The sequence below is a fragment of the Schistocerca nitens genome, chromosome 3, assembly GCF_023898315.1.
Source record: "Schistocerca nitens isolate TAMUIC-IGC-003100 chromosome 3, iqSchNite1.1, whole genome shotgun sequence".
Lineage (NCBI taxonomy): Eukaryota > Metazoa > Arthropoda > Insecta > Orthoptera > Acrididae > Schistocerca > Schistocerca nitens.
In genome coordinates this window covers 273,535,793-273,559,819 of record NC_064616.1, presented here as the reverse complement: position 1 = coordinate 273,559,819, position 24,027 = coordinate 273,535,793, and the positions used below count along the sequence as shown (strand labels likewise).

The following is a 24,027-nucleotide window of genomic DNA, read 5'->3' as shown; positions in this document are numbered from 1 at the left end:
TCAGAGATCCAATCATAACAATTTGCAGAAAAAAAATGAAGCCATGAACTGAGAGCCACAAACCAGACAATACTGAAGCAATAATAACTAGTAGTTCACTTTTTCACAATGGCATAGTGGTCAATTGACAGTTTATGTGGCATGAAAAATGCCTCTATAGTCAACTAACAGTAGTTTCATTTACAACATTTGGGGCGGGCAATACATTGCCTCAGGAAGTATATGGAAAAGTGGTAAGGTCTCAAGAAGCTGACAATAATGCAAACAGTCTACTGAAAAAACGGGGTCATCCTGTATGAAAGATCCTCTCGTTATCCTGCCTGGAGCCATCACCAGCTTGTCTCCATCCTGCAGTACAGTTGTCAAGGCACTGTTCCCCTGGAAGATGATGGATTTGCAGCCTCCCACTGGCATGATGAAGGTATCAGGATTCATGAGACCACGCAATGCTCTGCCACTGCACCAACGTCCACTACTGATGGTCATGTGCCCACTTTAGTCGTAGTTGCTGACGTCGTCGTGTTAACATTGGCACATATACAGGTCATTGGCCACAGAGGCACATTGGTAGTAGTGTTCAATGCACCATGTGTTCATACACCACATTTTTACTTTGCTCAACATTAAAGTTGGATGTTAGTTTCACTTCAGTTCGCCACCCGCACTGTTTCAGTCAGCCTGCCCAGCCTAGGACATCTGACATCTAGAATGAGGGGCTGCTGTCCAACGCCACAACATCTGGACATGGTTTCACCTTAGTTCCACCATGTGTTGAAGACACCCACAACAGCAATTCTCGAACACTTGAAAAGTCGTGCAGTTTCTGAAATGCTCGTGCCAAGCGTCTGGGCCATCACAATCTATCCTCGGTCAAACTCTGATAGACCATGTGCCTTACCCATTCTACACACAGACAGCACACCCACTGATACTACAAGCATGACTAGCAGTCATTCCTCCCAAGGGGCCTCTATTATCACCAGGATGGGTTTTTATCAATAGTAGGTCAGTAGTCATAACGTTCTGGCTGATCATTGTATGACAGATGCATGAACAGAACTGTAACTCATCAAGTCTGCATTTTGCACTCTACAAGTGTTCTATGACTACCCCTGTGGTCACATGACACATTCTAGTGGTAGTCAAGTTAATTCCACATCTTTTGTAGCAAAATCCTGTGAAAGGTCAACAAATCAGCACTGGTGCGTTCTCTGAACTGTTCCAGTGTTCTTGGCAGTACAGAAACATGGTTCTTAATGTATTCCAAAGGAAAAAAAAATGTTACAAGGCATTAGGTCAGGAGCCTAGGAGGATAAACGAATGGAGCCACATCATCTTCACCACTATGCCCAATACACAAATGCAAACGTTCATCATTCAGGTAGCAACAAACATCAGTGCTATGATCAGAGGTTACCCACTCTTGTTCAAATACAGCTACTTCTTTGACAGTCACAGAAAACAATAACCTTCAGAGTGAATCTCACTCAAGCACCACAATTTAATGAGTAATTTCAGTGCCCCACAATCTCACATTATGGTGATTAACCTTTCCAGGTAATGGAGGGTTACTTTGCCACTGAGTATAGCTTAGAGGAAAAACATTCGTCTTCAAGTTGTTTTCTGCATAGCTATGCAGAATGGAATGTGTCACAGGTTTTCATTTTAGCAGAAGCTGCAGAAATATGGTTTGACATGTAATTGACATTTCAAAATCTTCCTCGCAATTTGCTGTGTTATTCCACGTTTGTGGCTTCTGCAGACCATGCTGTCAAGGCACTACACTCTTAACACCAACTGATGGGCATAATGCAAACTCAATGAGTTTAAGGTTCTATTTATGCATCTATCGTATTTCTGTATGTAACACTACAGAAAATATAGAACTTTTGAAATGAATGGAGAGAGAGAGAGAGAGAGAGAGAGAGAGAGAGAGAGAGAGAGGGGGGGGGGGGGGCGGGAGGGGGGGGGTCTTATGTTGTCAAAGTATTTAATTAGATTTTTTTTAATGTCATTTTGTTTACCTTTAGCCCCCAAACTCTTAGAGAAGAATGGTTGGATGTCATACGGGATTTTGAATTGAGGTGGAATTTCCCACACTGTTTAGGGGCTTTAGACAACAAACATGGATCTGCAGTGCCCATATACAAATTGGAGCAGATATTTGAGCCATAAGCATAATACAGTGTTCTTTTATTTGACCTTGTTGATACAAACTATTTATGAATCAAAGTGACCTTTTTTTGTTTTCAGGTTGTACTTACTTGTGAGGAACTGCCAACAGTCGTTTTGTATTACTCTGTAAACTGTGCAATTACCCAACCAAAAACAAGGACATGCATAATACTCTTCACATTCCATGTTTCTATTTTACTGTTAGACCACTCGGCTCTAGTGTTAATGCACAGACAAATTTGAATGGGTATGAAAAACAATCTTAAACAGTGAGAGGTAACCAGCTAACAGAATCATAGAGAGGCACATGTCTACTTGACTGGGATGGGGATGCTCCAGTGCCTGCACACGGTGGCCTGTGTACACAAATCAGAGGCATGCAGGACTCTGCATCATTGCACGTTCTACTTGTCTCTTCATGAAATGGCCACATGAACTAGGCACACAAGGAAACTTGCACATGTGTAAACTTAACTTGACCAACCTCTTGTCATGATGATTAATTCACAATCAAAAATTGCAAATTATTGTAACACAGTTCATTCAATATCCAATTTACGTAATAGGCAATGTGAGCAGCACAAGTAACAACTTGGAAATGTTTGTCTGCAGAAGAATTTGCATAATTTCCTCAGGTATTTAGTTGTTTTTTTCTAATGTATTTCACTTAGTATATGCTCAGACTGAAAAGTTATTATTCTATGTTTTCTCTGCCAAGTTTCCAGTTAATTGAAATAGAGGTTAACACATTCTAAACACCACTGAGCAAGGTCCTTGTTCTCACAAATATTTGCCTGTTTCTTCTAAATATGTTGCTATTTTAATATGTTGCTTTTTCTGAGGTGGTTGTTATGGTGGAACCTGAGAACACAGCTGTTTTTCCGAATAAGAACACAGCCACATTTTCCAAATACATATCGGATTTTGCTTTTATACTGATGTGAGAATGGTACACTGTCTCTTGCTTTAAAACACATTGGCTGCCTACCACTCTCCCAATGACTGTGCTGAACCAGCTGACACAGCCTCTTTCATTCTCATCACACATCAAGACGAGCGTTGACAACACTGCAGCAAGAAATACACATGTACACCACTGCCCCCTATCTAGACTTTCACCTTCTCCTACAGAAATGAGTACCATTGTTGAGTATTTGTCCAACTTTAAAGTCAGCTCGATTCCAACTACAAACTGATTCTGGCAAACTGCACTTTAAACATGGCAGATGATCATAAGAAGCCAAAGTATGTGGTATAAATTCCCATGGTTGGCTACCTGACAAAATTTGCTGCTCACTCACTACTCCCCTCCCTGTAATAATCACAGCTATCAGCCAAGCTGGTGTCACTATTCCCCTTCCAACCATTCTGTAGTGCTGAGCTTTAGCAACTGTGAAAAAAATTGCAATATCTTCTAGCGTTCAGGTCATATGTAACTATAACAACTAATACATAAATAAAAGATCACAATTATGATTCAGATCCATTATCGAGCTTTTGTTCATTCCACAACCTAGTGACATCTACTGGTACTACATAACTGTTGTTTCCCCCTAATTTATTCTCACAATACCAATTAGTCAGTTTAATATGATTTATTTTCTTTGTTAGATATTTCATTCTGGATCAAGTTTCCTTCATGCTTCAACTGAATGTCACCATCATGTTTGCAAATCTATTAAAGCTGGAAACATTTTTACCAGGCATTCTCAAATGCGAACAGCAACCGAATTTCTAATTTGCAATCCACTTAGTAAATCATTACAGTCTCTCATGACCAAATAAAATAATAGTCTGGGTTCTAAATCAACTAATGTTTTTTTCGAGGCCAACATCCTCATTTTTGAATGTAACCTTTACTTAAAAACTGGCATTAATGTTTGTACACAGTATCTATACATGTACAAGAACGTTTATTACAAACCTGTTTAAATACAACAAAAGTTTGTATGATGATAAACTTAATGCTATATCCTCCCATGTTTCACGAAACTGCCAGATTTTTATCAGAGCAATAGACTGTTGTAGTGACTAGTTAATACTTTCTCATGCATCTCTTGTACTAGCACTATGAGAGTCAAGTCACGCAATTGTTCGAGCAACTTCGATATTGTACGTAGTGCTTCAGCATAGAGGGAACAAGTCTGTTGGAATGCAAGTATCATTGGCTGAGACCCGTCCTTCCAAATTCTTCAAAATAAATCTGCGTGTAACCTCAGTAGCTGAAGCTTCATCTCTAAATGTAAGACAATCCATATAACTGTAAGACTAACCCTATATACTCTGCTAAATAACACAAAAATATTGACCTCAGCAGCTATAGTTTAATCTGCAAATATAAGACAACCTTGTATTTTTCAACTGCTGAATTTGGGGAAAAAACTTGATCATATAATTGAGTAAATACAATGCATAGTTGTCTTAACATCTCTGTGAACTGAGGTAAGGTTTTTCAATTCAGGAGTACTGTTAATCAAATAAAGAACATAAATGTTAAAGAAAACTCAGGACATGGAAAATTTATGATGAATTCAAAGAAAAACAAGAGTCTCAATTTAATCAATACAAGGAAATTATTGTCTTTCATTTATAACAAGCAGGAAGAAATAACCCAAAATGAAATACTTCTTTTGAAGTGAACATGAAAATTCCTGAATCATACCTTATATGTAAGTTTTATATGTTCTGAAGAGAAGTATCGCGGCGGATCAAACACTGCATATTCTCCATCGTCAGCCATCAACCCGTAAAAACAATTTTCTCGGCAATAGGCAATCACTTCTTGATGATGATCATCCATAGTACATAACTGTAAAAACAATTTTTCAATGTAGTTACAATACAAATTTAAAAATGCTGGGAAACACATTTACATAAAAACAAAGAGTAATACAAAAGTGTCCTCATCCACCTTCTGTTTGCTGTAAATCTGTGACGTAAATTCTTCGAGTTAAACTTTGCCAACAAGGAAGCTTCTTTGTAACACAACCACGACATTGTGCCGTTCAACATAAAGTGAAATGGGTATTCACCAAAGCTGGGCAGGCAAATACAGGTACAACAGCAGTAACCAAGTTTTCCACAAACTCTTTTAAATCACTTAAATTAAAAATACCATGTTCTAAACCACCTAAAAAACAATATTTGGTTTCGCACTGCGAGCATGTAAGAACCTAAAAAACAATGACAAGGTGGGGGTGCACTGAAAGTGGGCCCATATTCCACTGGTACTCAAATCTGACATTTTTAATTATGTTTTATAATTGTTTATTACACTATGGGGAAGGCACTATCAAAAGTCTTGATGACTAGGAAGTGAGATAAAGTAGTGGTGTGTGTGCGGGGGGTGGGGGTGGGGGATGGGGGGGGGGGGGGGGAGGTGAGGTGGTTAGGGTGTCTTGTCTTCACAGTTATAGAGAACAATTAGTATGTCTTTTTATTGAGTAATGCTACTGATGTGCTAGTTTAATTCTGGTTTAAGCTATAGTGTACTGTATGTTAGCATAGTTTGCTGCTAATGTGGAACATTACTGTACACATGGAAAACTCTATAAACGTATTGGTATGGTCCATGGTGGCTTAACCATTGCTGGTTTCTTTTAAAGTGAGAAAACCAACATCCCCATTGGTATAGGGGCCACAACTGACAGCTGTGCAGCAGCAGCCACTGTCGAGTTTTTACCACACATTCCCAAACCTGATAAAGGTTTCTTTAAGCAGGATCCCAAGCTAATGATATATTTCTGTAAGTGTCAGAGGCCAGAGACAGAAGAGCTCTTTCAGGATCATAAGCTTATGTTTACTTCAGACTCATTGAGTGTTTTACAGGTTCCATTAATTTGTTACAGAACATAATGAGGAAAACTATACTGCCAGCCAAATGATGTCACTGATAGGTTGGCTTGGGAAGAAATTTTGATAAGACAGAACCTCAAAAATTACACTTCTCGAACATGATTACCTGAAATTAAGAGAGCCACAAAGAAACAGAAAACTATTCTTTGTACTGGATTCCTCATTACATTTCGTTTTTTATAAAAAGAATTTTGTACAGCTGAATGCTGTAGAGGTGTCTAAAAAATGAAAAAGACTACTTACTGGCAGTTTCTTTGACTCAAGCTTATTTCGTAATCTTCAGGACTCTTGACATTATCTTCCACAGAAAGTACTGAACAATTGCAGGGCATAATGAAAGATGTCACATTTAATTTGAGAAGCAGCAGAATATGGGCCCATTTACAAGACCCTCCACACTTCCCACTTCTTGTTCTTTTTCAGGGGCTTACATGCTTGCATTAGTGAACAGCCTTGCCACAGCAGTCACTCCAGTTCCTGTCAGATCACCGAAGTTAAGCGCTGTCGTGCTGGGCTAGACTTGGATGGGTGGCCATCAGGGTCTGCCAAGCACTGTTGGAAAGTGGGGTGCACTCAGTCCTTGGGAGGCCAACTGAGGAGCTACTTGATTGAGAAGTAGCGGCTCCAGTCACGAAATCTGACAATGGTTGGGAGAGTGGTGTGTTAACCACACATGTCTCCAGAAGGAGTGAATTAATGATCATGAAACTTTACCAATGTTCATTGGGAACATGTTCAGATTTTCACGTCATGAAATAACAAGCAAACAGTCACATAAAAGAAATTTAAATTTCTTTACCAGTTTCAGGAACATAGGTGTAACCTTCTGAACATGGCACTATTGTGTGTGTGTATATTTCTTCATTATATACACCTACAGTTGCTGTTAATGGATAAAATACCAGACAAAATTTTGGCTTAATCTGTTATGGTCATGCAAAAACTTTTTCTGAAATTAGACCAGTTAGCATGGAATGGTCCAATAGCTTTCAGAAAATTTTAAAGCAAGAGTGTCAACAGTACAAATGCATAAGGACTTTGGCTGTTACTTGGAGACGAGTGTGCAACTAGCTGGGAAAAATTCCACTGAGGTTCTCTACGAAGGGGAGGAACTGTCTGATGCTGTGAGAGAAAATGAAATGGGGTCAATTTGGAGTACAGAGGGAATCCAAAATTAGAGTATGGATTTGACAGAGCTTTGGAATATTCGTGATTAGAGGTAGAAGGGATAAATAACATTCCACAAGAATTTTTTCAATCATTGGCAAATATGACATGTATATTATTAAAGTTAGTTTAAACTCTATGAGACTGAAGCCATGTCATCAGACTTTGCGAAGAATATCATCTACATAATCCCCACATAAGAAATGCAGGAACTATTGCATATCCAGCTCAACAGCTCACGCATCCAACTTGCAGATCAGAATATTATGCAGAATAATGAAAAATAAAATTATAGAACTATTAGAGTATCACAGTTCAGATGTAGAGAAGCTGAAGGCACAACAAAGGCAATTCTGACAATATGTCTGATTATGACAACAAGAGTTAAGCAAAATTGAAATAATTTCATAGAATAAGCCAGCCTAGGGAAAAAAAAAGAGACAAGTTCGATAAAGTGAAGTGGGGGAAGATATCTGAAATCCTCAGAGAAGTAGGTATTAACTAAAGGAAAAAGGCAAAAAACACAGCATATTCTGTTCCAAGAATCATGAGCAAAAAATAAGAATGGAAGCAGAGCGGAAAAGTGCTCTGATTGAGTGCAGCATTAGTCGCACTGAAGTCATTCTCCATCTTGTATATCAAATAACTTATTAAGGAAATAAAAAGAAAGGTTTGCAAGTGGGATTACAGGTCAGGGTGTTGTATATCTATGGTACCTGACAAGATTTACTGAATAAATAATATGGATTCAGTATAAACCTAAGAAAGGAAAGAGTATTAAGCATCAGCAGCAATAAGATTTTTGAACAACTTAGCATGAAAACTGGGGATCACATAACACACTATCAAAATAAGAGAGAGAAATCTTCACCAAAAGGCATCTGTTTGTAGTAAAAACAGGCCTTAACTTGAGAAACAAATTTCTGAGAATTATGTTGAGAGTACGGCATTGTATGGAAGTAAATCTGGATTGTAGGATACTCGGAAAGAGAGAAATAGAAACGTTTAAGAAGTGGTGCAGCCGGGGGATACTGAAAATTAAGTGGAATGATAAGAAAGGGAGGCTGGCTGCAGGAACAGTACGGAAATGAATAGATGGAAAATCCTTCTTAGCAGAAGGAATTTATTACATTTTCATTTATTTATTCTTCACAAATACAGCTTATTATCTGAGATGCTAAAATAGGCCAAAAAATTTACTTTTCATGGACAATATACAATTATTTATTCCTGGTACTGAATTAAAAAAGAAATAGTAATACTACATGCACCTCCTACCACTACAAAAATAAAATAAAACCCTTAACCAAAGACTCAACTAACCAACGACACCACTAGTGGTGGTGGTGGTGGTGGTGGTGGTACTACAGAATCTGTTCTGATTTTGTTCATTTATTACAGTGCATTCACTGGATCTGCCTAGATGCTACCCTAGTCAACAGGAATCATCTGCTGGATTCTTTGGGCAGAGGGCAGCACGTCAGTAGCGTTTCCGCTATAACGAGTGATTCCACAATTCACTGCAACATCTACGAACTCACACTTCTGTAGCCACTTGCATTTGGTGGTAGCTGACCTCAGTTGTCTTCTCTTCATCTGTAGGGTGTGTTGTCTAGCCATGATGGCAGCATGCTTATGTGTGTTTGAGTGCCACGTGAAGTTTTCCTTGGCCGCCTTGGAACTGCAGCTGCAGTTTCATCCAAGGTGTGCCACATTGACTACTTCCTAGGTGCAGCTTTAGGATCCAGCATCCTTAACGCCTGACAGCCATTACATGCTGCATCCCCATAGAGAGTACAGCCCCACAATGTGTGCTCTGGAGTGCCCACACTGCCACATGCCCATCTAACTCTTATCTATCTTTCGAATTTGTACAGATATTATGGGGACGGGAATGTAATTTTTATGCCATATTCAGACAGACATAAAATTAACAAGTTTTTATTTTCAATTAATAATGTAATCACTTATCAACAACCTTTTGTCATCTAGTGCGTATATTTTCATTGCCGAATTAATAAAAATCAACTAGTTTTTGAGCAAAATACCTGGAGATGGCATTTTGGACATCATCCACATTTTCAAACTTTTTGCCACTTTGAAAACGTTGCAGCGATCGGAATAAGTGGAAATCCGATTCTGCCATATTGGCAAGTATGGTGCGTGAAGCAATACCTCCCACCCCAATACATTAATTTTTTCCAGGGTTCATCTTGCATAGTATGGTCCTACGTTATCGTGTTGCAGAATAACAACTTCTCTCTTGACAATGACTGGGTACCTTTCAATTAAAGATTGATTTACTTGATCCAACTGTTCACATTAATTGTCTGAATTCACGGTTTATCCAGGTTTCAGCACTTCAGAACGAATGGACCACGAATACTCCAGCAAACACACAAAAGTGTCTTTTTGGGGTGTAAACCTGGCTTGACTGTACTTTGTGGCAATTCATTCAAAGAGAGCCACAGCCTGTTGCATTCTAAATTATTAAAGAGGACCCACTTTTCATCTCCAGTGATTCAGAGATCAAAATACACCTAGGTGTTGTGCCACTAAAGCAATAAGTTGCGTGTGGTGAGTCGGCTAGCTTAATGTGTCTTTACAAATCTTCTGTAAGTGTTCTTAGACGATCAATCAGGGTTGGAAAAGTGTGTCTGACAGTTCCTTGATTGTTTGACATGGATTTGCTTCCACTTCCATCCTTAACATGCCAGGGTCTAAAGTTGTTAGTCTCTGATCAGTAGAAGTCAGAAAGATCAAAATTACCGCATTTGAAGTTATGAAACCACCTTTGGCATTTACGAACATTTAACACACTTCAATAAACATCACAAATGGTTTGGTTGCAACTGTTGTGAAACCCTTGTCAAACCCAAAAAGCATACAATCAAACAATGGAAAATCCAGGATGGAATGATGACAATATTATGAAAAGGACAGATTACTACTCACCATATAGCAGAATGTCTCTTTGTTGTGCCTATCTGTGACTCGGCATCTGCACTATATGGTCAGTAGTAATCTACCCTCTTCATAATACTGTCAAACGTATTCAAGACCGGATATGTATTTCTTCTGGTATTTGCAGGCCGCTTCATCATAAACTGGGGAGGGGGGTTAATTATTTTTAATGTAGACAGTTGGTAAATTCAAGAGCAAGCGAGCATGTCTCCCTTCTGCCTAGCCCTTCCACAATTTGTTCCACAATGCTATACCTGCCCTTTTGTGGCATCCAGTTTAAATCAGTGGCTATGCAGCATGCAGAAATGGCCAGGCAGAGTTTACTGTTAGATAAACACATTAACACTATACAGATTACCGAATACGACTCTGTTCTTCTGAAACACAACATATCTACAACAAATCTAAAACCTAATGCCTCTTCATCTGAATGCATATTTGTCTATTATCTGCTCATAAAACAATGGAAGTATTCTGACAGGATTTTGAATAGAATATTGTGCACTTACTGTGCACAATTGTGTTTCAGTTAAGAAGAATTAGTTTTCTTTGACAGGCTCCGCTGAAACACTACTTTTATTGCTATGGCAAGAGTGTTCATAAAGGAATAGTGAACTTTTAATTTTCTGTGTTGCAGTAATCTGATTACCAGGGCTTTTTCTGTCATAGTGTTGGTAAACATGTCTGGAAAGTGTGTGGACACAAAGTTATCCATATTACATATTTAGTCTACTGTCACCTGACAAAAATGTTACAAGTGTTTTGGCACTATTAGTAATTATTTATTTTGTGTAAAGATGAATCAAAGAATTTGTATTAAATTTTACTGTAAGAATGGAATAAGATGCAGCTAAGTTTTAGAAATATTAAATATTGCTTTTGGAGAGTCGACTAGACATAAAACAAGGATTTATAAGTTGGTATCATCCAAAGAATGAGGTCCCATGTCAAAGGTGGTACAGAACCATGAGTAAGGACAGTCACTACCTGACACAGCAACAAATGAAATATTTACATCAGAGTGTAGCATAGTTCACCCCACTATCTAATCATCATCTAAGACAACAGCATCATCTTACTTCAGATCCAGTAGTGCAAGTTGTATTGGAAGCAAAAACTTTATATTGAAGTTGATAGTCAACTGTATACTGAGATGTGACTATCATTCTGTATTGTATCAAGTGATAAGTTACAGTGACAGTAACAGTAACAAACACAGAGACATTCTTCTGGACATGGACTGTTTTCAAGTTAAGTATTTCAGATTGTTCAAGTTTTAATGAAGTGATCTAGTATTCTGTATGTGTCTTAGTGGAAGCATTCTGGATCACCAGGATGGAAAAAAGCTCAACAAGAGCAGTCAAATATTAATGTTATGTTCAAAGTATTCTTTGATTTCAACAGTATGATGTATTATGAATTTCTGTCATAAGGTGAAACGAACAATGAGTAGTACAACTTGTAAATTCAACTCTGATTGTGTGAAGCAATAAAAAACAGCCTGTATTTGTGGCAGGGCAATACATCTTTTTTTTCCCCCACCGTGATAATACACCTGGCTCACACATCACTGCGTGTTAATGAATTTTTGACCAAAAACAATACTGTAATGATGCCCTAGCCTCCATATTTGCTCCAAATCACTCTTTTTTTGTTCCTAAAACTAAAGAAAATTTTAAAGGGCATTCTTTCACAAGCATACATGATATCAAAAACGCATTGGTGAGTGAGCTAAGGCTACCCCAAAAACAGAGGTCCAGAAGCATTTCGGCAATTATCAAAAGTGCTGCCATAACCATATAACAGGTAATGGGTAATACTTTGAAGAGGATAACACTGATGTCAACTAATAAATAAAACCATCATTAAATCCAATATTCATCATGGTGGTCCTGTTGCTTTCACTAACAGTGTACACAACGGCAGGACACTTTAAATATTTTCTGAAAGTAATGTTGTTGTCCACCCAAATTTTGGTGATATAAAATAACTTTCCACCTTTCTCTCTTAATTTCCTTAGTTGCCTCAAATATGTCCATCACCAGTCAATTACATCATCTCTCTCTACAAGAACCTTCAACTTACATATCTCTCCCAGATAAATCCCATTTCACACAGTGTCATGTGCGAAACACCTTTCTGCCAAGGAAAATGGGTTTTCAGTTTTACAGCAATTAGTAATTTCCATAACATCGGTACTTTATTTTGAGTTGTGTTAAAGTCCTAAAATGTATGTCGAATTATATATTTTGATAAGCTGTCTATTAACAACGGTTATACTCCTAAAATTATTAGCACTCTTTCTTGGCAGCTCCGTAAATCATGAGGTTTACTTTCACATTCCTTTCTGATGTGTAACATTGTGGCAATGCTGTCTTTTTATACAAATTGCAGCCCTTTGATTGGGACTGCCAATATTAGCCAACAGCTTTTTTGTGTCAACTTTTTAATAGAAGCTGTTAATTACATTAAAGATGATCACAAGGTGTGTAATCCAAAAACAGTTGGTCTCTGTATTGTACACATTTTCTTACGATGTAGTACACATATCAATCACTTCTGAATAACTAAGTATTACTAAAAACAAAAATGATGTGACTTACCTAACGAAAGTGCTGGCAGGTTGATAGACACACAAACACAAACATACACACGAAATTCAAGCTTTCGCAACAAACGGTTGCTTCATCAGGAAGGAGGGAAGGAGAGGGAAAGACGAAAGGATGTGGGTTTTAAGGAAGAGGGTAAGGAGTCATTCCAATCCTGGAAGTGGAAAGACTTACAAATGTCTGCCTGTGTCTGTGTACGTGCGGATGGATGTGTGCGCGCGCGCGAGAGAGAGAGTGTGTATACCTATCCTTTTCCCCCTAAGGTAAGTCTTTCCGCTCCCGGGATTGGAATGACTCCTTACCCTCTCCCTTAAAACCCACATCCTTTCGTCTTTCCCTTTCCTTCCCTCCTTCCTGATGAAGCAACCGTTTGTTGCGAAAGCTTGAATTTCGTCTGTATGTTTGTGTTTGTTTGTGTGTGTATCGACCTGCCAGCACTTTTGTTCGGTAAGTCACATCATTTTTGTTTTTAGATATATTTTTCCCACGTGGAATGTTTCCCTCTATTATAACTAAGTATTACTTAACATATAGATAGAATTAATTGATTCTAGTAACTAAAATCACACAAACAGCATCATCTCAAATCCCTGCACACTGCACTACATGGCAGGGCAGGAAACATGCAACTGATTTTGGCTGTGCCTCCAGGGCAGTGGCAGGATTCTTCCAGGAAAGGCCACTTCCACAACAAAGAGCACTGCTCACTCACAAGTTTACCAGCAGACTATACACAGTGTACAAGCCCTGATCTGTCACATAATGTATCAGTCCACTTGATGGGTTAAAAATCTAATTTTTAGTCCCTTCCTAATTGGGAGCAATTTGTATGTTCCCCTGCCTGTGCCTGAAGTATCCAATTCATTTTGTCACATTTTTAATATGCAATCTTGTATTAACTTCTTGGTACTGACTTCACTTTCAAGTATCCTTCAAACTTCTATCTGACAAGGGAACCTCCCCATCACACCCCCTCAGATTTAGTTATAAGTTAGCACAGTGGATAGGCCTTGAAAAACTGAACACAGATCAATCGGGAAAACAGGAAGAAGTTGTGTGGAACTATGAAAAAAATAAGCAAAATATACAAACTGAGAAGTCCATGCGCAAGATAGGCAACATCAAGGATAATGTGGGCTCAGTAGCGCCGTGGTCCCGTGGTTAGCGTGAGCAGCTGCGGAACGAGAGGTCCTTGGTTCAAGTCTTCCCTCGCGTGAAAAGTTTAATTTTTTTATTTTCAGACAATTATCAAAGTTCAGGTACTCACACACAATCAACTTCGCCCAGAATTTGACAGTCTGCACACGGAAAAATTTGAAAACGTTAAAAACATATGTTTTGACAGAGCACAGGGAAAACTGTGTGACTGTGAAACTGTTGCATTCATTTGTTGCAATTTATGTGACAAACTCTTATGTTTTCATCACTTTTTTGGGAGCGATTATGACATCCACAAGAAAACCTAAATCGGGCAAGGTAGAAGAATCTTTTCACCCATTCGCCAAGTGTACAAGTTAGGTCGGTCGACAACACATTCCTGTCATGTGACGCACATGCCGTCACCAGTGTCGTATAGAATATACCAGACGTGTTTTCCTGTGCAGGAATGGGTTGACCTATGACCTTGCGATCAAATGTTTTCGGTTCCCATTGGAGAGGCACGTCCTTTCGTCTACTAATTGCACGGTTTTGCGCTGCGATCGCAAAACAGACACTAAACTTATTACACTGAACAGAGACGTCAATGAACGAACGGACAGATCATAACTGCGAAAATTAAGAAAGTAAAAATTTTTGCTCGAGGGAATACTTGAACCAAGGACCTTTCATTCTGCAGTTGCTCACGCAAACCACGGGACCACGGCGCTACTGAGGCCACCATATCCTTGATGTTGCCTATCTTCTGCATGGACTACTCAGTTTGTATATTTTGCTTATTTTATTCATAGTTCCACACAACTTCTTCCTGTTTTCTCGATTGATCTGTGTTCAGTTTCTCAAGGCCTATCCACTGTGCCAACTTATAACTAAATCTGAGGGGGGTGCGATGCGGAGGTTCCCTTGTGAGTGCCTTTCTTTAACCCATAAAGGGCTCCCCTATTCCTGATTACCAATTCCAATGGAAATATTCCTACAATTACTAGCAATGCATCATTTGGAGTAGTGCAGTGGGTGTCCATTAATCTTTGTAGTAGTCCTCACTGATCTCTTCTGACTAATGTATATGGCTTTACAATACAAGCTGCAATCCAACAGCTCAAGTGCTCTACCATATACTACGACTGATGCTAATATAGATTGGTGGTATATTCTGATTGTCCTGAAGGGACAAACTGCCTATTTGTGATGGTTATAAATTTGATTATCACATTAGTACCTATTCTTATAATTAATTTTGAGAGATCCACTTTAGTTGCAATAATATTTATTCAAACCAGGACTGGTTCCAAGATTTTAAAATCCCACCTTCAGGTGTACGAAATTAGTTTATTTGGTAATAGGTAGCAAACAGTTGGACCAGTCAGCACAAGAATTCCAATCATTGCATACTGGCAAAAACATTCAGCTGCTGGGCAGCCATACAGGAGGCCAACCAGTACTGCATGGAGGGCCACACCAGTGTGGCCCTCTAGACAGTAGTGGTTGGTGCTCCTACAATGCAGCTGCCCAGCAGCAGACAGTTTCCACCAACATGCAATGATTGCAACTCTTGCACTGACTGGCCCAACCGCTTCCTATGTATTACCAAATACAATAATTTCATACACCTGAAGGTGGGCTTTTAAAATCTTGGAACCAGTCATGGTTTGAATAAATATTAGTGCAACTGAAGCAGATCTCTCTAAATTAATTATTATGCCTCTCAGTTGTGGATGTCCTATGTACCAAACCTTGTGTACCTACTCTGCCTGTCTCCTCTGTATTATGTGCAAAATTATGATGTTCATCCTGGAATACCCTAGATATCTCATTGTACTACTTCTAATTATTACCCCACTTATTTTATCTTAAGATATTTTACTAGGTTCCCTTTTAGCTGAAGGTTAGTGGTTTTGTGAGGTATTAGTGACACTGCCATTCTGACAACATCCTTTAAGTTAATGGGATACATCCTAAAACTCTGAACCACACACTGACCCCTGCAGCAAACTTATGTTATTGTCTTTGTTATTTCCTTTCAGAGTCATATTAAAGATACATGTGTCCTGTAGCAACAGTGTCTCGGGCAGTTGTACAATGTCTCTGGATACTCCAACTTCGTAAGGCGATCAAAAACAGATGGCAACCATAGGTTATCGAAAGCATCAATACTATTGATCATTGTTACTAGAGCACATGTGGAATGAGTTTGTCACTGGCAAGATTACCTTATTTATTGAATCTTCAGTTGCCTTGCCTCTTCTCAATTGGTACTGGAGAGGGCTCAGTTCCGTGTAGTAGTCTATGATTTTGTCATCTCTTGGGTGCAAAATTTAAGGACAAAAGCTGCTTTAGCTTTATGTGTCACTACCAAGTAACATAGCTCGATAACGCTTTAACCATACACAGAAAGAACTGCTAAAGTATTGTACAGAAGGTAAAAGAAAGAAATAAACAATGAGACTAATAGAAGTAACACTTTTATTCAAAGGTAATAATTACAATGAAGTCACTGCAATTTATGACGGTCAACTGGACTAATAGAATTAACACTTTTATTTGAAAGGCAATAATTACACTGAAGTCATTGCAATTTATGGTCAACTGGACATTACAAAAGCCAGACATGATTCTTAATGGAGTGTGTGATCACCAAGGATGGCAGTGCTTGCTCTGCAATGTGCTCCCATACTGCTACAAGGTTGGTGAGGAGTTCTTGTGATAGGGCACTTCATTCCTCCACCAGTGCAGATGACAACTGCTGGACAGTCATCACTGCCTCTAGATGTGCTGCAATACATCTCCTGTATGTATCCCAAACCTGCTCAATGCACTTAAAAGGGGGGAGCGGGCATATCGGTCCATTCATCGAATATCTTCTCATTCCAAGAGCTCCTCCACCTGCACTGTTCGATGCAGTTGAGCATTATCATCCATAAAAAGGAACTAATGGTAGAATACACACCTTTTAAAGATACACATGGGGAAAGAGTACAGTGTCAGAATAAAGTTACATGGATCTGTGCAACATGTTCAAAGATTTGGATGTCAGTACACCCATGCAATGTTATGTCTCCCCACCCCCTAACACCTGAACCACCAAAATCATCAGGTTCAGCAATTCTGGATGTACCCTCATATGGTAAAAGATGGAAACACACAATGCACCCACAAACATTGTCGAACAGGGTCACTTGTTGGTCCAGGTATTATGGTGTAGAGATGCATAATGTTGCATGGTCATACTGACCTCCAAATCTTTGAACACGGTAAACTCACTGGTCAATGTTATTGTGACACCACACTCCTCCCCACGTGTATCTTTTCTGGAGTGCATTCGGCATCAACTTCATTTTTATGGATGACATTGCGTGACCATATCAAACAGTGCAGGTGGAGAAGCTCTTGAAATGAGAGGATATTCAGCGAATGGACCAGCTTGACCTTCCCTGACTTAAATCCCATCATGAGTCTCTGGAATGCATTAGGGAGATGTGTTGCACCATTCTGAAGGAGGAATGCAATGGAATGTACTATCACAAGAACTCTTTACCAGCCTTGTGAGTATGATACAGATCATGTATTGCCCTGTTAACCACCTTTTGTAACGTATAAGGAACCATTATGAATCGCGTTGGCTTCAGTGTAACTATGTCTTTGAATAAATGTGTAATTTCTGTCCGTCTCATTATGTAGTTAGCTTCTGTACTATAATGTAGCAGTTCTTTCTATGTAGAGTCCATGTTTTAGCGAGCTATGTCACTTGACAGTGACAAAATATGTGAAAGTTACTTTCATCCTTAAGTTTCATACACCAGTGTAATTCTGCAAATATCTTGTCGAGAATATTCTGAACGCACATTGGTCTGTAGGATTTTGATAACACTGAATCATTTTCATCCACTTTACTAACAATCACACCTTGCTGCTGTCCATTGTGCAGGGACCCTTCCTTGCCAAAAGATACTCTTATAAGTCATGCAAGTAAATATTTAATTGATCAGGCTTGTATTACTACAGCAGAGCCCATCCAGTCCTAGAGAGTTTCTATTTTTAAATCTTAAAATTTTTTTGTTTAATTTCTCTGTGTGAACAGGTATACATATTTATTGTTTCTACAGACAGCTTGTAACATTTGTCATAAACTTACGCTGATCTTCTGTCTCCTTTTACTTCTCTGACATCACTGTCACCTGGAAGTAGTGTTTCCATTAGCAAAGCAAGCAACTGTTCACAATTTTCTGTTATTGTCCCTTTGTTTCTTTTGAGTGTGGACCAGACTGTCGGTGACTGTATTTTCTTGCACACTATTATGTATAGGATTCCCCAGGGATCCGTTTCTGAGCTAGTCTCCTCGAACTGTTTCCATAGTTCCATTTTGGTTTTTCATAATTCTTCCTTAACACGTTCGCTGCGGTCGCCAGTGCGAGCCGCTAACGCGCGAGGCGGACGCTTGTAAGCGCACGTGCGCTGAGAGCTGAAATCATAGCCCTGCGAAACCTGTAAGTTTGTGGCGAATAAACTAGATGCCGCCAGCTGATTCGTTTGGAGTTCGTACGCTGGCTACCAGAGGCGCAGCGTTCCACTCAGTCAAAACAGTTCGGGGCTAGCTGCCAGGAGCGCTGCAATCACTTCTCTTTGCAGCCGCACGGCCTTCTATGATTTTTATTTCGAGGAAATAACTTTACATAGTTACCGACTTAGCTCGCCACTGTATCTTTTCATAATTCTTATGGATGAATAAAACTTTGTTCTGCAAGGGAAGTCAGCAGTTTCAAGTTATTATAAGATACTGCTGGAATTTATATTTCGTAATCCATACCTGGCTGAATACAAATTATGAACACGCCTAAATTTTGATCGCAAGACTAATGTCTAGTTTTGTGACAAATTCATGTTGTGCACGAACGTAATATTGGCAACGAATATAACGTCTGCGGAAGAGGTGCTAGATATAGAAATACAAGTACACTTTAGCTGCATGCCGATCATGTGATAAATGCTGCCTGCTGTCTGTCGCTTATAAGCGTTACATGCATTTATTGCAAACAATTCTAACAAAGCCCCTTATTTATTTATTGTATTGCTAACTGGACAGAAAATGCAATTCACACAAGTGACAAATCCACTCCATTGAAAAAGAATTAGTCGGAAAACACCAAAAGATTTATAAAATGAAGAAAAAGAAACAGGACTCGTCTGCAATGTGGTGCTATGGAAACCCAATCACAAATATATACATATTATAAAAATGACTGTATGTGTATGTATGTATGTTCCACATCTCCTCCTACTGGACCGATTTCAACGAAACTTGGTACACATATTCCTATTATCGGAAAACTATCACTGTAGGGGTAAGAACCACATACGACACATACGTCAGGAGATATGACGTCATGAACAATGTAATTCGTCAAAAACGGCCGCATCATGTGACGATATTCCACATCTGCTCCTAAACTAGTACACCGATTTCAATCAAATTTGGTACAAATCTTCTCTAAGGTAATGAATCATTTGCTATGGTAGCAAAAACTACTTACGATATATAGTTCAGGAGATATGACGTCATAAACAATTCTGTTCTTGAATAACCGCAACATCAGGTTTGTGATTTCTATTTATTATGTCATTACTACTAAAGCTATTCGCGACAAATTTTGCAGAGGATATGCATATATACCACTAAATGTAGCTTTGAAATTATATCATAGTATGACACGTAGTACAGGAGATATGACGTCAAAGCTATGAAACGCACGAAAATCCGTCCCACTATGCATGTGGTTGTAATGTATTACGTCTGTAATACCAACTCCATTCGCAACTCATTTTGCAGTTTCCTAATATTCTTCCCGGGGAACATGGAAAATTATATTCTTGTGGGACACATAGTACAGGAAATATTATGTCATGAAGATTGACCTGTGTGAAAACGGAACTGAGATGAATGGAAAATAGATAGCGATAGAACAGGAGGCGATGGACAGAGAGAGAAGAAGCAGATGGACTAAAATAAGACAGGAATGAATACACACCCGGGCAACGCCGGGCACTGCAGCTAGTAACAAATACGTTTTCAAGGTGTAGAGGTGATGTTTTTATAGCAAACCACAAATAAGTCCACATGCGGTACTGTACAGAAACATCATATTCTGAGCAACCAATGTAACTATATTTACATGGCTATCAAATAAAGCAAACACTTTACAAATCAAACACAAACAGATCTTCCTCTGTAGATACGACGTCCCATTACATTATGGATGTGTAATTGTGCAGCAGTTCAAACAGAATCCAGGTTGGTTTGGACACGTTATACACACGTATGGTGTATCCGTACGCTTGCCCCGTGCCGCGCACGTTTTACATCGCTTCCGCATAACTTGCTTCGTCCCTTCCGTTGCGTCCCGCTTTTGCACAACATGTGTGTCTTTACATTTGTTACGCACACCTTTTGTAACGTCCATTGGTGGAAGTAGTCCCTTTATTATTTGTATTCTATAATCATACAAAGTCATATTATGCCCTGAGTATTTATTATATAGGTAATGTGCATTGAACATTAGCATGTCAACTACATGGAAGAATAGTTTCTTTGGCCAGCGGATTGTCTTTCGTTCACATAAATAATAAGACAACATCTGGTCCTGCCTATCGGTCCCAGACATACAACTATTATATCTGATAATTGGCAGTGGTTTCGCGACTATTTGCTGGCGTGCATTCTGCACACGTTCCATTGTATTGGGGTATTCTGTGGAAATATAGGAGACCTCTCGTCTATCCTTCCATTTGCCGATCATTACCCCGTCCGAATATCGTGCTATGGTGTCCCCTTTCCCCAGCTTGGCGCATACCACGTCTTTAGGGGTATTTTTCCTATTTACCCTTAGTGTCCCGGTGCAATGTGTTTTTGCATTCAACAGGGTTTTAGCTAAGGCAAAGCTGTTGTAAAAATTGTCCATGTAAATGTGATGGCCAACATTCACCTTCTCTTCTAACAAATGCAATACTATCTTTTCAGCATGCCCTTTTCCCCCCATATCACCACGCATCCCCGTGTACACAGCGCATTTATTGATGAAGCCGTCTGGGTTATTTAGCATGTACAATTTGATGCCATACTTATTTCTTTTGTTTTTTATGTATTGTCTAAATGACAATCGTCCCCTCCAAAGAATCATTGATTCATCTAAAGAGAGATCCCTACCTGGATAATACACATTACACATTTTGTTGTTGAAATAATTCAATATAGGGCGTATCTTATACAGTCGGTCATTTGGTTTCGGTTCTCCTGACTCTGGATTTTTTGCAAAATGCAATGCGCGTAAGATCAGCAAATATCTGTCTCTGCTCATACTCATCGTTATTCCTTTATTTTCGAACAGCGGATCCCTCTTCCAGTAGTCTTGTAGTCGGGCACATTTGACATTACCCATATGTAATGAAATCCCCAGGAAGACAAGTATTTCTTCTATACTTACGGGTTTCCAATTACTAATTCTAGAGCCCTCTTGTGTATTTGCGCTCGCAAATATATTCCGTGCGTTATCATTTGTTTCGTCAACTATGAGCTGCAGTATGTCATCTGTAACCAGTAGCCTAAAGAAATCCATTGGCGTATTGCCAGCAGGCTTCATCAGCAAACATTCTGCTTTCGTAAACGGGTGATACTGCATCCCATGTGGTTCTTCATGCCACGTAACACCTGGTTTGCTTACCTCTGCGAGCGCTGGTTCTTTATCGTCGGCGATTTCCTCATCATCGTCGCCCGTATCGTCCGATTCCGAACTGTCACGAAACATACTGGACAGTTCTGCTTCCACACTGTCATCACTGTGGTCTGTTTCTGCAGTCTCCAAATGCCAGTCACCCTCATCTGGTTCGTCCTCTCTGAACTCTACATCACTATCTTCTAACACACGTAGTAACTCATGGTCAGTATATTGGTCACTCTTCCTACACTTTTTCGCGTTCGAAGGCCCCGGTGTCGGTTCAGTCGCCGCCATTGCAAACAATGCACAACACAGACGACAAAAAACGAAAACACACAACTGCAGACAGGAACACGTTACGTGATATGTCGTTGGTTACTTGAACTAACACGAGTGCACAGCCGAACAAACTAAACTGAGAACTCTGCTAGTGAACGCGCCGCTTATATGCGTCAGCCGCAGCGAACATGTTGACGGCGTAGCGTAATGGTCAAGCGCATTGCTCACGAAACAGTCGACCTGGAATCAATCCCAGGTGCTTCCTAATTTTTTTCAATTGTTTTCATTCTTATTTTCCTTGGTTTCGTCAGATTTTTCAACTATTTACCGTAGAATTTAAATACATTCAAGTAGTATATTTATATAACTAGGCGAAAGTTTTAATGAAAATAAAGATTTTAAAGATTCTTGTGATTACGTGCGCTACTTTTTATTCATTACGACAGTAGAAGTTTTGCCATTTTTATGGTGACATATCATAGAAACATGTGAAACATATATGTTTCACTCTAGGCACATTTTATGAAGGCATTGTTTGAGCAGTTACATTTCTCTGCAACATGCTTCATTGGAAAGCACACTTAATTCAAGTTTTAAAACTAAGGTGTTTCCTCTAATAGTTTGGATGCAAACCAAGCGTACTAGATCATAGGGGTGTCCACAAGAGCACTGAATTGATGCAGCACGGTCGAATGTATTTTAATTGCATCTTCTCTTGATGATACCTCTCGCTGTTGTTGGAGTTATTCAGGGGCACTTTGTAATCTTTTAATTAGATTTTTGACTTGACGATAGAAATATACATCTACCGTAAATAACCGAACACTCTGAAGATACGAAGTAAAATAAAAATGAGAAAAAAAAAATCAGGACGGACCTGGGATTGATCCCAAGTCGCCTGTTTCGTGAGCAATGCGCTTGACCATTACTCTACACCAATAACGACGAACAGAGCGCTAAATAGGGTATAGCCTCCTATAGTGCTATCGGAACAACTTTCGAGAGCATGTTCTCCTTTCCTATGGCCAACTCAGGCGAAATATTTCGGGCACGTTATGTGGAGTCCCACCTTTTTCTAGAAACAATTCGGACGAAATCGGCGTGTCCCAGTTGGCGACCTCCCCTAGTGAGAACTCAGCTAGCGAGCGCACCGCTTATAAGTGTTACCCGCACTGGCTTGCTGATCGCGGCAACGCTTATGAGCGTCAGCCGCTCTGGCGTGTTGATCGTGGCAACGCTTATGAGCGTCAGCCGCTCTGGCGTGTTGATCGCGGAAACGCTTATGAGCGTCAGCCGCTCTGGCGTGTTGATCGCGGAAACGCTTATAAGCGTCAGCCGCAGCGAACGTGTTAAAAAGTTGAACATACCTGTATCTATGCAGCCTTTGGATTCTTTCTTTTTGGACCAAGCTGCTCTCATATAACTTCCTGGCTCTTCTTGTTACACGTCTTAATTTCTGCATTGCCTCAGTCCTGATAGGTATCAGTGCCTCCATTATTCTATGTATAGCCACTGTCAGTTCTTGTGTTTTAACATTTACATCACTACTCAGTGATGGATTTCTTGGACTCTTTCAGCAGCTTCAACTGTTATGTCGCAACAGTTTTTGTTTGCACTACTTTTGACTCTTCATTTGTTCTCAACTTTATGAACAAGGTATTTTGTTGAAATGTTTGTGATGCTGCCATTTTAGCAGCAGGAGCTGTTTCGGTTGTATCTCTACTAAGCGCCATTGTTAGCACTACACTGTGCATACTTCTTCTGTTGCATTTTTCTTTCTTTTTTGTAAAATTTCCTCTGTAACTGTCACTTTCTTTTTGTAGGTGTTCCAATGTGCCAATAAATATCATTTGGTTTATTGCCAATTGTGATATTTTCTCCTTTAATGGCAGTTTTGATTCACTGCTCTTGCCTCTGTCATTTTTTGCCTAGAAAATTGTTTTTCAATAAATACTATCAAGTCTTCATACCACTTTCGTATATTCATCACTTTCTAACTGTTGCAGTTTTCCCTTTTACCTTAACATTCGAATTAGTCATGTCAGTTGCCACTGTTGCTTTGTGGCTAGCCATGCTGATCACATCTGTTTGCTCATTTGACGTATAATGCAGTG

General features: G+C 39.4%; 1 protein-coding gene across 2 annotated transcripts in view; it reads right to left on the bottom strand.

Annotated features, from left to right (window-relative positions):
* LOC126248241 (constitutive coactivator of PPAR-gamma-like protein 1 homolog) overlaps positions 1-24,027 on the bottom strand; it is a 240,238-nt gene that overhangs the window by 177,351 nt on the left and 38,860 nt on the right. For both annotated transcript variants that reach the window (XM_049949081.1, XM_049949080.1), the window contains exon 5: positions 4,838-4,984. In XM_049949081.1, coding sequence (XP_049805038.1) covers positions 4,838-4,984 — 147 coding nt within the window. The remainder of the gene's footprint in view (positions 1-4,837; positions 4,985-24,027) is intronic.